Source organism: Mustela putorius, unplaced genomic scaffold (assembly GCF_011764305.1).
Source record: "Mustela putorius furo isolate JIRA1106 unplaced genomic scaffold, ASM1176430v1.1 tig00003853_pilon_pilon_pilon, whole genome shotgun sequence".
NCBI lineage: Eukaryota > Metazoa > Chordata > Mammalia > Carnivora > Mustelidae > Mustela > Mustela putorius.
In genome coordinates, this window is record NW_025422005.1 from 33489605 (window position 1) to 33506464 (window position 16860).

General features: G+C 57.2%; 1 protein-coding gene across 2 annotated transcripts in view; it reads left to right on the plus strand.

Annotated features, from left to right (window-relative positions):
- Positions 1-16860, plus strand: part of SZT2 (SZT2 subunit of KICSTOR complex) — a 52648-nt gene that overhangs the window by 17474 nt on the left and 18314 nt on the right. For both annotated transcript variants that reach the window (XR_006601734.1, XM_013044798.2), the window contains exons 6-40: positions 578-719; positions 1102-1208; positions 4173-4383; positions 4612-4782; positions 5171-5405; positions 5662-5791; positions 6479-6621; positions 6841-6993; positions 7134-7248; positions 7464-7681; positions 7778-7993; positions 8384-8462; positions 8686-8774; positions 9034-9202; positions 9396-9510; positions 9621-9734; positions 9922-10092; positions 10267-10361; positions 10599-10719; positions 10808-10972; positions 11062-11266; positions 11564-11679; positions 11812-12058; positions 12913-13054; positions 13211-13303; positions 13446-13524; positions 13631-13924; positions 14087-14228; positions 14415-14522; positions 14611-14674; positions 14889-15074; positions 15410-15577; positions 15667-15745; positions 15878-15949; positions 16137-16338. Coding sequence is in view for 1 of the 2 variants with exons in the window: in XM_013044798.2 (XP_012900252.2) it covers positions 578-719; positions 1102-1208; positions 4173-4383; positions 4612-4782; positions 5171-5405; positions 5662-5791; positions 6479-6621; positions 6841-6993; positions 7134-7248; positions 7464-7681; positions 7778-7993; positions 8384-8462; positions 8686-8774; positions 9034-9202; positions 9396-9510; positions 9621-9734; positions 9922-10092; positions 10267-10361; positions 10599-10719; positions 10808-10972; positions 11062-11266; positions 11564-11679; positions 11812-12058; positions 12913-13054; positions 13211-13303; positions 13446-13524; positions 13631-13924; positions 14087-14228; positions 14415-14522; positions 14611-14674; positions 14889-15074; positions 15410-15577; positions 15667-15745; positions 15878-15949; positions 16137-16338 (5156 nt within the window). In the remaining variant the exon portion in view is untranslated. The remainder of the gene's footprint in view (positions 1-577; positions 720-1101; positions 1209-4172; positions 4384-4611; positions 4783-5170; positions 5406-5661; positions 5792-6478; positions 6622-6840; positions 6994-7133; positions 7249-7463; positions 7682-7777; positions 7994-8383; positions 8463-8685; positions 8775-9033; positions 9203-9395; positions 9511-9620; positions 9735-9921; positions 10093-10266; positions 10362-10598; positions 10720-10807; positions 10973-11061; positions 11267-11563; positions 11680-11811; positions 12059-12912; positions 13055-13210; positions 13304-13445; positions 13525-13630; positions 13925-14086; positions 14229-14414; positions 14523-14610; positions 14675-14888; positions 15075-15409; positions 15578-15666; positions 15746-15877; positions 15950-16136; positions 16339-16860) is intronic.

A 16860-nucleotide genomic window follows, 5' to 3' on the forward strand; every position in this document is an offset into this window, starting at 1 on the left:
AGGAGGGCTCAAATACACTGCCCAACACACAGACTTTGCTGGGGGTAAATGTGAAAGCCGTTTGCCGGTATGTTTTCAGTCCTAGATCTCCTCCCCCACTGGATCTGACAAGTTGATCGTGGGGGACTCTGTTCCCTAGGACTTTGTACAGTTAAGAATAAAGCTGCTTGGACTCACTTGAACACACTTGCTCATTCCTTTGGATATCCTAGAAGTAGCCAAAGAAATTGAGTCCTACCTTTGTGAAGACTTAATTTGATTGATGTAGAGAATATTTCATCAGAGTGATAGGAAACTCTGGGTCAAGAGCCTCCTTGACAAAAGGCGAGGAACCCTGCTCCTGGACAATCCAGTGCTCCTGCCGGTGCTGGACTCCCTGTCCATCTGCGGGCCAGCATGTGTGCACACCCCAGGGGAGCAAGCACAGTCAGGCCTCGGCTGCAGAGCAGGGGGTTGGGGTCTCAGCAGGATTGGGCCTGTCTGTCCTGGCCAGTGCTGGGCTATAAATTCTGGCTTGGCTGTGGGTGGGATAGTAATGCCATCTGTCCAATTCTGTCTCTTCTGTAATTTGGGCCAGGCAGAGGACCAGTCCCCAGACTCAGGGGAGGCCCCGGGCCGGAAGGTGGGAGTCTCCATGGTGACAGCTGACCTTGGGCTGGTCAGTATGATTCGTCAGGGCATCTTGGCACTGCAGTTGCTCCCCTCAAACTCTAGTGCAGGTCAGTAGAAGGAATGCTGGTGGGGCTGGGGAAATAGGGTATAAGAAGGGGACATTGAGGCTCCCTGCGTCCCTGGGAAGAGGATGTGTCCTTGTTTCAGGAAGGGCAGTGTGCATCGGTGCATCTCTGGAGTACTCAGCTCTGACAGCCATCAGGGACCCTAGTGGGATTGAGTTGTGCTCCAAAGCCATCACCTAGGACACTGGGATCCAGCATTCAGGAGGGAGAAGCAGGATGGAAGGGAAGAAGGAAGGGTGTTTGTAGATCATAAAATGCATTGGCTGGTGGGCACCGAAGTCCTCAGGGCCCCATCATTTGGATGCCCCCCTGCGACTTCAGTCTGGTCAGCATCCCCAGGTCTGTCCACTATTTCCTATTCCAGGTATCATCGTGATTACAGATGGGGTGACAAGTGTCCCTGATGTTGCTGTCTGTGAGACGTTGCTGAACCAGCTTCGCAGTGGCACCGTGGCTTGTTCCTTTGTGCAGGTGAGGACTTTTCTAGAAAAGAGAAGAGGGAAGTGTGGTATGTCACCAAGTTGTACTTGGCTGGTTACTTTCTTACAGGTGATGATTTCCCACATAAAGCCAATAATGTAGTTGCCTGTGTGTTAGTGGAGAGAATAGGTGTCATGTCTAGAATAGGGTAGGTGGCAGTGGTGGGAGAGGATGTGAGGAGACAGCATGTTACGGGATAAAGAGTGCTGGATTTGAAATCTGACAGTCACACCCAGCCTCATCTCCCCTGTTAGATTGATTAGTTATCACTGTTTTGATTGTAAGGATCAGAAAACCCGACTCAAACTAGCTTGAGGAAAGGAAAGAATAGGAATATTCAGCAAACCACAGCCAATTTGGATTGATGGGCCAGAGGGTAGAAAGCAAAACGCTCTGGGAAACAAGGCTGCTGGGTAGGCATCGGCTGGAACATGAAAAGCTGGTTCTGCTGTGTTAAGATGCTTTGGGATAATTCTGTGGGTGCTGCAGATAAGCACAAGGAAAGTCACTAGTTGGGCTTGTGTTTTATAAAAGTCATTCTTGCTGCTGCATGAAGGCAGGAGTGGAGGCAGGGGGTTTGTGCTCAAGGTGAGAGAGGAACAGGGCTTAGATTAGGGGAATAAAGGGTAAGAAATAAGCAGATAGAATTGCAAAAATGAGGAGGTCGTCAACATGACTTAAATTAGCAAGGTGTGAGGGGTGAGTAAGAAAGAGAGGTCAAGGATGTCTCCAGATTTGTCCGTCGGTGGTGACTGGGTAGCTGGCGGGGCATGCAGCAAGAGAAGCAGCTGGCGTGGGTGAGGACAAGATGATGAAACCAGGCTTGTGGATGTCGAGTTTGAGGCTCCTGTGGGTCTACAGGATAGCAGCTGAAGGCATCACCTTTGGAGTTTGGCGTGCTCGGCCTGAATCCTGGCTCTAAGTACCAGCTGTTGTGACATTGGGCACCTCACTTGATTCTTGGTCGGATTCATTTGTAAGTGGAAATCGTAGCAGTGCCTCCCTCTTCGGGTGAGACAATGCATGTAAAGGGCCCAGCAGAGTGCATAATTGTGTCGTAGATGGCTCCTGTTCAGAGCGGCTAGCATTGGATATGCAGATCTGGTACTCAGGAGACAGCACTGGTTGAGAGAGGATTTGTCAGCCTGCAGGTGGTAATTGAGCAGAGAAGAGGGCCCCTGAAGAACCTTGGGGAATACCAGTGTTGAGAGGTCTTTCCTAGGAAGGGGACCTAGCAAAGAATGAAGGGAAGGAATCAGACCAGAACCCGGAGATTCTCATGTCAGGGAAGTTGGAGTTTGGGGAAGAAAGGAGCAGTCTGCAGTGTGAGATGCAGGGGAGGGCGGGGGAGGGCGGGTGAAAGGAGGAATGAAAAGCCCCCTTTTGATTTGGTGGTGAAGAGGTCACTGGTCCTTCTCAGGTCATTTTGGTGATGAGGTGACAAGGGAAGTGATTGCAGGGGGTGGGAGATGAGCAGACAGAGGAGTGGGGGCAGGAGAGAATGGAAGCTGGAGGAAAGGGCAGGGCGGAAGAGGCCGGGGCTTGGTTCTGTTTGTTTTCTAAGCTAGACCTCAGCTTGTTTCTAAGAACCCATGAGGAAGCTGAGTTTGAAAATGAAGGAAAGAAAAGGAAGCCTGAGGGAGTAAAGTCTCTCTATTGACAAGAGGATGCTGGCTCAAAGAAGTAGATCAAGGGACTCTTTGGGAGTGGAGAGGAGTCATTCTCCCTCTGAAACTAGAAGGATAGAAGTGACAATGGGAATAAATTTGGCCAAGGGCCTTCCGTCCCTCTCTGAAGGAAAAGGTAGGGGTGAGTACTGTGAGGAGGGCTGGCGAGCATGGGGAGAACTGTGTTGAGGACAGCCCTGAAGGACTTGCCGGACTCGGTGTAAACGTGTTCCCAGGTGGCACCAACCTAGACAAACATACAGCTTTCTCCATTTGGGATCCCATGGAGAGGTTGTGCTCCTCACTGGGGTTTGGAGGTCAAAGCAGAGTCAAGAGGGCCAGGGATAGACTTGGAGGTTAAGGGCTGGCAGCCTTAATTAGGTCAAAGAGCAGCAGGAGAAGGAGGATGGAAGGAATCCAAAGGGGTATAGTTGCATGTAATCGGTCAGATGTGGCAATTGAAATTGCAAAAATGAAATGGTTCCAAGAGAAGCCAAGGGACAGCGCGTAGGCAGTGGGCAGGCAAGTGGAATAGAGAGAGTTCCTGGAGATGAGGGTTCAGGAATGGAGAAGTCAAGGAATTGAGTGAAACATCTCGAGGTGGTCTTTCCCCATCTTCTGTCAAGGGCCACCTAGTAAATATTTTAAGCTTTGCTGGCCATATGGTTGTCACAATTACTCAGCTTTGCTCTTGTAGTGTCCCAGCAGTCATAGATAAGATGAATGGGCATGGCTGTGTTCCAGCCAAACTTTATTTAATAAACAGGTGATGTGCTAGATTTGGCCCACAGGACATATGTAGTTGGCCGATCTCTGATCTACAGGCTTAGTATTCACGATATGGTTCATGGACCAGCAGCGCTGGCATCATCAGGGAGCTTCTTAGAAATGGAAAATCTGAGGCACACCCCAGACCTATTGCGTTTTAACAAAACCCCCAGGTGTTTTGTATATACCCTAAGGTTTGAGAAGCACTTTTTTTAGAGATGCCTAAGTCTCTCCAATGGTAATAGGAAGCCAGTGACCCAGTTCCCAGAATCTTTAGTGAGTGGTACAGTCTAGCATTTGATGTTCTGCCGAAGGGTGTGGCTTCAGTTAAGGGCCTAGGGGAGGAAAGTTGCAGAGCAGTGGTCTGTCCCAGGAGAACACTGGCCCACTTCCTCTCTGTGGTCCTGGTCCTTGGGGCAGGGGTGACCACAGCCACCAGTTCAGTCTCTTCCACTCTTTTTGTACTTTTTTCTCCTGTGCCACTTTTGGAGCTAGGCCTCTAATTGCTCATTTTCTCTAGGTGGGAGGAGTTTACTCTTATGACTGCAGTTTTGGCCACGTGCCCAACGTGGAACTGATGAAGTTTATCGCAATGGCCACATTTGGTTCTTACCTGTCCACTTGTCCGGAAGCAGAACCAGGCAGCCCGGGTCTGACCGTCTACCACCGGGCATTTCTCCTCTACTCCTTCCTGCGCAGTGGGGAAGCCCTGAACCCTGAGTATTACTGCGGTGAGGGGCAGTCTGTGGGGGCCAGGGGTGGGGGCCGGGAAGTATAGCATGGACCCGGAGGTGATGCAGGAAGGGGTCCCCAGGGGCCCTGAGCTTGGGCCAGGGCTGACTGTTATGGCACGGTTCTCTCCCCTGGGATGTCAGCATAGCCACCCCCATTCCCCTGCCCAGCTCTCTGTCAGCTCACAGAGAGCTGCCCACCCCTCCCCAACCTTGCTGGTCTTCTAGGCTCTCAGCACCGCCTGTTTAATGAGCACCTGGTCTCGGCCAGCAGCAACCCTGCCCTCGCCCTGCGCCGGAAGAAACACACAGAGAAGGAGGTGCCTGCCGACTTGGTCAGCACGGTGTCTGTACGGCTCCGAGAGGGCTACAGTGTCCGAGAGGTCACACTGGCCAAAGGTGAGGGTCACCAGGCCCTGCCCCGTCGCACAAATCTCAGACCTGCCAGACAAAGCAGAAGGCACCCGTGAGATGCTGCTTGTCATTGCAGATAAGTGGGTTCCGAGCCGCCTTCAGGGCCTTATGCTCTTAGCATTTAGCCTCCTGGTTCCATCTGCCAGGGGTGGGTCAGCAGCGGGTGGTGTAGCCAACTCTGTTTTCACATCACTCCTATATACTTCTGTTTGTGGCAGGTGGCAGGCCCTAGGCCTGAAATCTCTGAAAGCATGCTTGGAACCTTTTGCCAGGCTAGAATTGCAGGAGGCCGGTGGGGGTTTCGGATAGAGCTCAGTCCCAGGCTGGAGTGCTGTGCCTTCTTCCCGTAACTAGCCTCCCGCTTCCCCTGAAGGAGGGTCTCAGCTGGAGGTGAAGCTCGTGCTGTTGTGGAAACACAACATGCGCATTGAGTATGTGGCCGTGGCGCCCTGGCCCCTGGAGCCTGAGGGCCCTCGAGGAACACGGGTGGAAGTGACAATGGAAGGGGGCTATGACATTCTGCATGATGTGTCCTGTGCACTAAGGCAACCCATCCGCTCACTGTATCGTACCCACGTCATCCGACGATTCTGGAACACGCTGCAGAGGTGAGTGAGGTCACACCGCTCAGTGAGCAATGCCCCATTTGTTGTGTGGGTGGACAGAGGGATGAAACTGAGAACTGGTGAGAGCGCCCCTGAGGCCCAGGCTTGCGTCCAGAGTCCCACGAGGGATGAAACTGGGAACTGGTGAGAGCGCCCCTGAGGCCCAGGCCTGCGTTCAGAATCCCACGTCCCCCTGGGACTCCTTTCCTCTGTGCCCACTGGAGTCAGGGGTGGCTCAGGGTTGGCCCTTGCTCTGCAGCATTAACCAGACGGACCAGATGCTCGCCCACCTTCAGTCCTTCTCTTCGGTCCCGGAACACTTCACGCTTCCTGACAGCACCAAGAGCGGAGTGCCACTCTTCTATATCCCTCCCGGCTCCACCACCCCGGTGAGTGACTCCGAGGCTCATCAGCCCCACTCCACGCCCACCCTGGCTCGGACCGGCACAGCTTCTGGAGCCCAGAGCCACCTCCTTTTTCCTTCCCTCTCAAGTCTCAATTCTGTTGCCCAGAATTCCTTAGCTTTAGCCTTGAGAGCAGTTCTCCTTCCTCCTTCCAAGTTGCTGACAGAGAAGGATCTGTAGAGAGGCTGTCCTCAGCAGATCACGGGTGTCAGGGGTAAAGACTTAGAGAATGCAAAGGTGCCCAGGAGCCCCTTCACCCCGTCTCCACATGGCGTGTTCTGCCCCCCCCCCCACTGGCATCTTCACCCGTGCCCACTGCCATGAGCTGTGCACTTCCAGAAAACCATAGCTTACTTTGTCCCGTGCTGACTTCACCCTTGGCCTACGCTGGCACATGGCCGGCTCACCCTGAGTTCCTGCCGTCACTCAGCTGCTTTCCCCTAGGCAGTGATGGAGATGTGGTAAGCTCTATCCTTCACCTGGATGCAGCTTCAAGGGCCACCCAGTCTGTCTCTGGGCTTCTCCTAATCTGGCCTTTGTCCTAGGCTCCCGTCCCAGGCTGGGCTCTGAGCTCCTCTCTGACCCCTGGACCCCACGGTCCTGTTTGCCAATTGGCTCTTGTGCCATGTTTCTCCACAAAGGTTCCTACAGGGCTGTCCTTTCCGTCCCCAGGTGCTCTCACTTCAGCACAGTGGGTCCGACTCCTCCCACGCCCAGTTTGCAGCCTACTGGAAGCCGGTGCTGTCCATGGATGCCAACTCCTGGCAGCGCTGGCTGCACATGCATCGGCTGGTGATCATCCTGGAGCATGACACGTGGGTACCTGCTGTGGGCTGGAGGCCCGGGGGGGTGGGAGGGGGACAGCAGACAAGCCCTCACCCCCCTCAGCCAAGGGAAGATGACGCTTCCCAGTCTTTCCCAGTTACCCACACCCACATCCTCAGACAGGACCTGGCAGAGAGCAATAGCAGTCTTTGTTTGGCCCCCACACTTGGGACCATGAGGCCTCACCTCAGCCCATCCCGCTCTTCCAGCCCCATCCCCAAGCACTTGCACACCCCCGGCAGCAATGGGCGCTACAGCACTGTGCAGTGCAGGATCTCGCACTCCTCCCTGACTTCCCTGCTTCGGGACTGGAGCAGCTTCGTGCTGGTCGAGGGCTACTCCTATGTGAAGCTGCTCTCCAGGTATGCAGAGCGGTGGGCCCCCGCTCCTCCCTGTCCCCCACATCCTGCATCTCTTCCCCTAAGCCCAGACCTCACCATTCCTTCTCCTCCACCCACTGACTCCCACATAGAGCTGCTCACTGACCCCCATTTCTCCCTAGTGCCCCTGACCAGCCCCCTTCCTCCTTCTACATGGTCCGCATCATTTCCAAGGCCCCGTGCATGGTCCTTCGCCTGGGTTTTCCCATCGGCACACCGGCCCAGGCCCGACACAAGGTGAGCTGTGCCCTGACTGACTTCCAGACCCAGGAGCCCTGGAGGATGGACTGGCTATTTCTCCCCCCATCATATGGGGCCAGGGCCAGTGGAGAGAGGAGCCCCCAGACCAAGGAATGCTTGGAGTAGAGGGCTCTCTCACCTTGTCTGGGGGCCCCTTCTTCTGGACCTAGAAGGGATGGAGTTAGGGAGATCTGATCACTTTTCTCCCCCAGATTGTGTCGGGTTTGCGGGAAGAGATCCTGCGGTTGCGTTTCCCCCACCGGGTGCAAAGCAAGGAGCCAACACCCAAGGTCAAACGGAAAGGTCTGGGGGGCATTGGTGGGGGCAGCTCTCCCTCCAAGTCCCCCCCCATGCTGGGCCCGCAGCAGGCGCTGTCTGACCGGCCCTGCCTTGTGGTCCTGCATAAACCCCTAGACAAGCTACTCATCAGGTTGGTGTCGAGTCTGGGGCCCAGGTCGGGACCCATGGGAAGGCTGGGGCTCAGCTGGGTCTGAGTGGTGATCGAGGTGTTGCCTCTGTTGCCCAGGTATGAGAAGCTACCCCTGGACTACCGGGCGCCCTTCTTACTGACACTGGAGCCACCGGGGCCACTGCCATTGGTGTCGGGCCGCTCAGCCTCTTCTAGCCTAGCATCGCTGTCCCGCTACCTGTACCATCAGCGGTGGCTCTGGAGTGTCCCATCGGGCCTGGCACCTGCACTGCCACTCAGTGCCATTGCACAGCTCCTGTCCATCCTCACTGAGTATGTCATCTGGGCCAGGCCGGGCAGTTCAGGGAGGGGAGAGAGTGAGTATAGACTCTGGCTTTGGCCCTGGCAGAAAGCCTAAGTCAGACCCTGCCCCTCTCTGGGCCCCGCCGCCCCCATTGTTATGCACAGTACTGAGTGCAGAGTAGCGCCTGCCACTGCCCTCTCTGCCTACCCCCTACCCACCACAGCTGGCTTACTTTGGCCTATGCAGCTACAGCTTGCTGCACCTGAGGCCCCAGTAGTCTGAGCATGGCTGCCAGCGGACAAGTCTGCCAGGACGGCTGCTGGAAGTGGCCACATAAGTGGCATGTGGTGCAGGAGGATGGACTCAGTGTTTCTCCACCATCTCATCCCGTCCCCACCCCTACCTTTATGGGGTTTCAGAGTCCGACTCTCCGAAGGCTTCCACTTCGCTTGCAGTGGGGAAGGAATCATCAACATGGTCCTGGAGCTTCCAATTCAGGTACCTGCCGTCCCTCGTGACACCTCCCCACCGGGGCTCATCATCAGAGGGACGTCTGCCTCTCAGCTGGGTTGGGACTGCTGTAAATGGCCTCATGGGGACCCTGTGGCCAGAGTTACCCAAAGCCCGAGACCAGTCACAGAACAGTGTGCCAGGGGCTAGGGTCCGAGAGCCCAAACTGGCCTGGCTGAGGTTTGCCCAAGATCTGCCATTGTGCCCACAGAATGAGCCCCAGGCTGCCGGCGAAGAGAAGCACACCTGTGTTGTCCAGTACATCCTCTTCCCCCCGCACTCTGCCTCTACCAAAGACAGGTGGGATCCGGGTCCTCTCTGGGAGCCGCCTCTCTCCACATTCCCACTTGTCGCTATGGCCCCCAAAGTGCTGTTCCTGGGCTGTTGGAGAATTGGGGTAGGGGATGCTGTTTGCAGTTGCTTCATCAGGCGGATGCTGGTCCGGAAAGGCCCTATGGGAGTTCCATCCATCCTGTGCACCCTCTGTGAACTGACCTCCTACCACTCGCCTGTGGATTGGACTCTCCTCTCCGCCAGGCTCAGGGTTCCTCCTCCTTAGCTTCTCGACAGATGATGACAACGATGTGGAGGTGGAGGCCCTGGAAGGAGATTCCGAGCTCAACCTTGTCACCGAGGTGTGGGTGGAGCCTCAGTATGGGCGGGTGGCACCCGGCCCTGAGAGCTGGAAGCACCTCCGGGACCTGACTTACTCCGAGATCCCTCGAGCTGTGAGTGGCCTCTGAAGGACCCCCCAACCTTACTGGGGGTGGCACCGTCCCCTCCGGAGCAGCCCGTGCCCTTCCTGGGCCCTCTTCTCTGTGCTCTGCCCATCTCTGACTATGCGGTCTTCCTGCAGAGTGGCCACCCGAGTACTCTGGCCGAGGGCAGGCTGACCCCTGACCTCTGCTCTTTGTGCCCCAGCTCCACCCTCGGGATGCTGCCTGCATAGGCTCCATGCTGAGCTTTGAATACCTGATACAGCTGTGCCAGAGCAAGGAGTGGAGTCCCCTGCCCCCAGAGCCGAGGGTCTCTGCTGGTCAGTGGGGAAGGGGCCCCCAGGGTGGATCAGGAGAATTGGGTGGAGGGAACCATAGCTGGGGCTTCTGGGTCTCATCAAGGCTCTTGTCTTCCTTTCCTCCCTCCTAGCATTGGACCAGGGAGGAGATACCTGTGTCCACGAGATCCCTTTCCATTTTGACCTAATGGGGTTGTTGCCCCAGTGTCAACAGCTGCAGATGTTCTTCCTTCTGCTTTCCAGAGGTGGGTGAGCTTCCTCCTTACAGACCCTCACGGCCCACGGGCATGGGAGTGAGCGATCCGAGAGAGCAGATGAGCACTGGGGCAGGCGGTGGCTGGGAGGCCGCACGAGGGCCGCCATGGCCATGGCGGAGCCAGGGTGCCGGGGAGCAGGAGGCCCTCGGTGCTGAGCGGAGTGTGTGTCGGGCAGAGCCAGAGGGCGTCCCTCTCGCCGAGGGGCCCTGTCCCGCCAACGACACGGTGCTGTGCCTGCTGCACAGCTGCCTGGGGCAGGAGCTGAGTGACCGAGAGATCCCGCTTACCGCTGCTGAGCAGGCCACCTTCTTGAGTGAAGTGCTGCGACGGGCCTGCCACAGTCCAGGTGAGCTCCCGCCTCTTTCCCAGACAGCACCCTCTGGCCCAGCCCCTTTCTCCCCATCCCTGTGCAGCAGGGCTGGGTTTTGTCTCTGGCTTTTGGCCTCCCTGTCTTGTCCCCTCAGAGCCCTGCCTCTCTGCTGGCCCTGCCCTCACCCACCCACCTCTACCCCCATCGTAGGTCCGGCGGAGCCACCGGCAGGGGGCCACAGGATCCTAAAGGATGGAGCAGTCAGCAGCACCCAGGCCACTGGAGACGCAGCTCCTCCTCCCCTGGTCAGCACCGCTTTGTCTCCTTGGGCCTGTTTTCCCACTGAGCTTCTGTTAGCATGGATCCATGCCCCAGCTGTCTATCACCAGGGATGCTAAGTGCCTCCTACTGGAGACAGGATGCCATCCCTGCCCTTTGTCCTGGATCTCACAGCTCTACCTAGGGCTGCACTCCAGGGTGGGGGAGGGGAGCCGGGCTTGGGTGGCCCTGCAGACTGCTCTGAGGTTGTTTTTCTCTTACAGTGTGGAGGTCCTGAGACGCTCAAGCCTCTCGTCTCTGCTCAGGCCCCTCAGTGGCGCTGCTATGCAAGGCTTGTGACTCCCCAGCATGTGTTTCTGACTTTCCTCCCCGCTACCTTTTCAGGTACCGCCCCCTCACCTTCATCACTGGCCCCTAGACTCCCTCACCAGGCCAGCCAGCAGCTGACTTCTGTCTCTTTTTTCCTCTTCAGACGTCCAGCACCTGGCTGCCTATGGCCTGGAGGGACCCTCTCAAGAGGAGACAAAGCCAAAGTTTGGGGATTGGAGCGGGGCCGCCAGCCTGAAAGATCTGGGAGGACCTGGGGCGAGGGCTGCAAAGGCACAGGTCCCCACACTCAGTGTCACCCCAGCCAGTGGTAAGTCTGCCAGCTCTGAGTCAGTTAAGCAGGAGCAGAAACAGGAAGAAATAGAAGGCTTGGGGATCACGTGATACCTCTTCCCACAGACACTGCCCAAAACCCAGAAGACCTCAGCCCACCGTGCCGTCGGGACTTACAAGCTTATGCTGGGCGTCAGGCCCTGCAGACAGAGAGCGCAGATGCTCCCCGGACCCGGTGTCCTGTTTACGTCTATAGCTGTGCCCTGGAAGCACTGAGGGAGCAGATAGTTGGCCTGCAGCCCCCTCAGGCACCCCGAGACCTCATCTTCCGGTGAATACCCTCAGTGCTGACCTAGGTTCTGCCCCCCACTGCGGCCCCCAGCCAAGGCTTACAACCACCACGCTCAGGCAGATAGACTGACAGTTCGATGATCAGTGGCAGGAACTCAGTCCGTGTCTTGCCGGCTCCTGGCTTCGTTAGCTTCCTTCAGCAAACCACTTGAACTTGCTGGGCCGTGAATATTTTCAGTGGAGATGTATGGGCACTCCACGGGAGCATGGGTGGTTGGGGAGTCTGAGATACCCCTCAGGAGAGTTGGCCAAGCTAGTTCCTCCCTCCCATTCCTAGGACTCCGTTCCTCGACCAGCCCTCCTCGTCCTCAGCCTGGATGGAGCCCAGGTTCAAGGAGGCAGCCAACCATTGTGCGTTGCTGCAGGAGCACGCACAGCGGTGCTACGTCCGTGGTGAGCAGGAGGCTACATGAGGGAGCGTCAGGAAGGAGATGGGGGCTTTGTGGGATTCCAGGCATGGGGGCTGGAGGGGCTGTTTCCAGAACTTGACCCTCATGGCACCTTCCCCTTCCTCCCCTTCCTCAGGGCTGTTCGGGAGTTTGCAGCAAGCACAGAGTGTCTCTTCGCAGGACTTGCTGATCGCAGTTGATGCCTGTGAGGAGCTGCTACAGGAAGTAGACATCACCCCTTTCCTGCTTGCACTGTGCGGCCACACTCGGGGTTTGCCTCAGGCACCTCCAAGCCCCGGGCCTCTCAGCCCTGGGCCCTTCAGCAGCAGCATCGAGGAGGGCCCAGAGCCTCGGGAACGAGCTGTCCTGGCTTCTGAGTCCAGGTTAGGTTGGTCCCAGAGGGACTCATCAGGGCTGCACCAGATCCCCGTAAACAGACTTCCCGAGCCAGGGGTCGGACTGCGCCAGGTCATGCCCACACATCGGGGAGGCAGTTGCTTTGTTGCTGGTTTCTTGCTCCCATATTTCCGTCTCCTCTCTGTCTCTCCTGTTCTGGCACGGAGTATGCAGCTGGTTGAGGGGTGGAGAGTTGCTGGCTGCCATCAGTGAAAGGGGAATCTTGTTCTGAGGACACTGGTGCAATAGTAGTAATCCCTGGAACCACTCCGTGAGTTCAGAGTGTGTTGCTCCCTGCTGGGTCCCCAGCTCACCTGAGGGGCCCAGCAGGTCCCCGATGAAGGGAAGGAGAAAGGCAAGCGAGCAGACAGCTATGTGTCTGGCCCCCGTGGTGTGTTAGCATCAAGAAAGGAGAAGAAGCAGAGGGAAGAGAGTCCTGATGACACCCAGGTCCAAACTCCAGCCCAGTTCCCTGTCTGGAGCTGTACAGCCTCCACCCTCCGTGCCCCCACATCCGTGCGTTTTTACCCCAGCAAACCTTGCTTCTCCACCTGTCTTCTTCCCTCGTGAAAGAGGTCACCTTCCACCCTAGTCAGAAAACTGGGAGTCCTCCTTACTCATACCTGTGTGTCACAGAAATGTCCAGCCATTAAGAAACGTGGGGGTTCGAGCCAAAAGGGGTGGGATGGTTGCTGCCTCTCCCACTGCCCTTGCCATTGTACTAAGCACCCTTGCTAGAACCAAAGATTTTATGAACCACTCCCAGTAGGGACGCAGGCTCCTCTGGGACTTGGTGGCTCTTAACGCCTCAACTCCCCTCACCCCCACCCTGACCATTCAGCATAGAGACCGAGGACCTCAGCGAGCCTGAGTTTCAGAGCAGCCGTACCCCTGGCCACCCAGATCCCAGCCTGGAGATCTCTCTGACAGACGTCTGCCAGCTCAGAGGAGAGGCGCATGACGCCCTTCATGGCCTCATCCAGGTGGGACACTTGGTGGGGGAAGAGGAGGGTGGAGTCCCGCCTGCCCTCGGCCTTGGTGGGCTGTCCTGGGACGGCTTGTGGAGGTGTCTGCTAGGATGGGGGCAGTGTTCTGCTGAGGGCAGGCTGACATAATAGCCTCCTTCTAACCCCAAACAGGAGAAGTTCCTGGAGATCAGCAGTCTCCACTTCCGCACGGTGCCCTCCAATCCACACTACTTCTTCTACTGCCCTCCGTCCAGCCGGAGAGAGGTCAGTGGCTTCCTCCCTTCCTCCCTCAGACCCCTGAGCCATAGCCCCATATACCCACCTGGATCCTCTTGACTTAGCTCCCTGAAGCCCCAATGTGGCTCTTGTCTGGCCTTGGCTAAAGCTGTCTCTTTCTTTTGCTCAGGATGAGGGCCCTCGGGACACAGTGGACAGAAAAGTCAGTGACCTGGAGTTCTCAGAGGCTGAGCTCATAGGAGAAGAAGGTGTGTGGGCAAGTGGGGAGAGATGGTACGGCTGCTTCAAGCCGGGATTTGGGTCTCTCTGCTATCAGCCTGTCCCAGTGAGCACACAACGTGCACCCTTGTCTAGGAGACACGGCAGCCTGCTGTGTGGTCACTGAGAGCGACCCAGAGCTTGAGGTGGAATATCGTGAGAGCCGTGAGCCAGAGCTGGGGCCGGCGGGGCTCGACTCCGCCTCACTGTCTGATGCCGACACCATGAACCCTGATGAAGACTCCTTCAGTATCCTGGGGGGCGACTCACCGACGGGACCAGAGAGCCTGGTGCGCGACCTGCCGCCTCTCTTCCTGCACCTCACGTGCTCAGTGCGTCTGCGTGGGCAGCACAGCTCAGTACCCGTGTGCAGCCTGCCCACCTGCCTGGGTGAGTGCGGGGTCCCTGGGGGCGGGCCACAGGTCCCAGCACAGCCCGCCTGCCTGTCGGGGATGGGGGAGAGGGCCTATGGATGTAACTCATTAACACAGGGACTTGAAGTCTGTGCTTGTCCCCGGGCTTCAGCAACCCCTGATGTTCCCCCTCTCCCAGGCCAGGTGCTTTCCAGTCTGGAGGGACCCCCTGTTGGAGGCCGAGTGCCCCTGAGGGACCTCAGTGTTACCCTGGATGTCTTCGTGCTGACCTTGCCTCTGGAAGTGGAACTTCCCCCGACCTCGGACCCTCAGCACCACCGGTGTGGCCACAAGTTTGGTGGGAGGGGAGGCCTGGGCCTTGCTGGGGTGGGGGCCCATTAAAGGAATCTAGAGGCACTTGGGTACTCGGGATCCCTTAAGGATTCCCTAGGAGGGCCTAGGACTTCCTAGGAGGCCTAGGAAAAGAGTAGCTGCTGATCTTTGACCTTCGCTCCTACCCTATTCAGGTCCACGTCTGAAAGCAGTGCTTCATTCCCACGATCCCCAGGGCAGCCGTCATCTTTAAGGTCGGATGATGGCCTGGGGCCCCCACTGCCACCCCCAGAAGAAGACAGGTACTTCCCCTTCTGCCTCTCAAGAGTTCCTCACGCCATGTCAGTTTTGTTCCCTGGAAGCCAGCATCTAACCCTTTCTTTCACTTAGGCACCCGGGACTGTCCAATTTGGCCACACCCCACAGACTGGCTATTGAGACCACCATGAGTGAGGTGAGGGCCTTCCCTCCCCCAGGCTAAGTGACAGCCCCTCAGCACTAACTGATACCCTTGCCAGCATATGAGGAAGGTGAGGTGCCCCTTTATTCTGGGAACAAAGTAAGGCCTCCCTAATCTGTGAGGCAGGGTGTCTTCTAGTCTGCAAGTGAGGTGATACCCTAGGTGGCAAGGAGGTGCCCTTGGCCATTTCCCGGATTGCTCTGTGTAGATCCACTGGTTGCTGGAGGATGAGATGGTGGGAGCCCTGCGAAGAGGGGGCATCCCTCAGAGCCCTGCCCTGCACCGTGCAGCTGCCCACATCCACAGCTCTCCTGGACGCTCCACCTGCCTTCGCCAAACCCTGCCACTGAGTTTTGTGTTTGGGCCAGAACGTTCCCTCACACAATTCAAGGAGGTACGCTGCCCTCAGAATGCCCGCTGATGGTTCTGGGGCCCATTCTTCTCCAGACTCCAGATACGGAAATAGAAGGGCCTCTTCCTGGTTTCAGTCCGTAGCGTTCCCCTCGGAACAGCCTCCTCACCACATTGTCCCCTGTCCCATGCCTGGCAGCCCAACTCAGCAAGAAGAGACCCAGCCCCTTTCCTTGCCACTAGGCCTGTTGAAGTTTAGGCAACTTCCAGACCCTTTGCGTACCAGGTGGTTGTGAGGGTCTGATGAGGAAGTGTGGGGTGCCGTGAACAGGGAGGGCTGCTTCTGCCTTAACTGTGACCTTGGCTTCTGCTCCCCAGGAGTTTCGCCGCCTTCACCTCCCTGGCCATGTTCTTCTTGAGGATCCTGACAGTGGCTTCTTCTTTGTGGCAGTTGGCCAACAGCCAGGTGGGTCCCAAGGGGAGCCCCCTTCAGCAGCCTGGGCTTGGCACAGCCATGAGGACAGGGCCGAAGGCATCGAAGGGGAGGTAAGCCTTTCCTGGGATGACCTGGAAATGGAGGGGGGTGGAGGTAGGTGTGTGGGGCCTGTATTCAGCTCTGACTTCCTGCCCTTCAGGCCCTGACAGCCAGCCCCCAAGCCCCAGGCTCCCCAGAGGGTTCCGAGGGCACCCCCCTCCTCAGCCTGCCACAGGGAGGTAAGAGAGGACTTGGGCAACAAAGTCTGGGGGCTAAGACCAGGGACTTACAGATCCCTAGCCCTGCTTCCCTCCTCGGGCAGTCCTAAGCAAGTTCAGTAGAGGTTCCAGACCTTTCCCTTCTCTTCCCAGGGAGCCAGCCTGGGCCCAGCCGGGGGCTGAGCCTTATGTCCAGTCAGGGCAGTGTGGACTCTGACCACCTGGGTAAGCCGGGACAGTTTGGGGAGGACTCTAAGCTGATGGGAGGCAGAGACTGGGCTGTGCGGCAGAAGGACTGGGCAGGGGCCATCAGAAGGGACTGACGTGAAGGGGCTGGGCCCATCAAGCCTGACACGCTCGGAGAATCAGATGAGCCAAAGGTTGGGGCTGAACCTCAGCTCATTTGACACAGGTTACGATGGTGGCAGCAGTGGCTCAGACAGCGAGGGTCCCAATGAGACCTTGGGGGAGAAGGCTCCCTTCATGTTGCGGACCCCACCCGGGCCAACACCTCCACAGCCTTCGCTCTCAGGCCTCCCTGGGCCCTGCCTGCCTGACTTCTGGCTCATCGTTCGGGTGCTACAGGATCGTGTAGAAGTGTATGCCCACGCACAGTAAGTAGAGGCCTGCACTGTGCCGCTTTTCCCCAGTCCCACAACACTCCTCTCCAGGGTCATCCCAAAGTAAGACATGGGACTGAGGGTTTGGGTCGGGGTCTGACTGTGTTCTGGGGCTGGAGGGTCCTGACCACTTCCCACAGCCTGTAGCAAAGCAGGTCACTCTCTGCTTCCCTAGTGGAGTTCAAAGCTGGTAGGATTTGGGGCTCCTAACCTCACATTGAGAGCTTCTCCAGTTCAGAGCAGCTTCAGAAGTTGATGTGGGACTAACAGGTGATATTTAACAAGCACTTAGTACATGGCAGACACTGTTCTGAGCGTTCCTCCTAGACCAGCTCCTTTTGTGATGGGGGGAGGAAACTCAAGCACAGTTAAGTTAAATACTTGCCCAAGGTCACGGGAAAGGGCAGAGCCAGGACTCACAGCAAGGCCCCTGGTTAAAGATGGCTCCTGTCACGGGGTGGGCTGGGTTTGAGAAGGGAAGACCACCATTCTGCTCAAGGTCTGAGAATGGAGAAG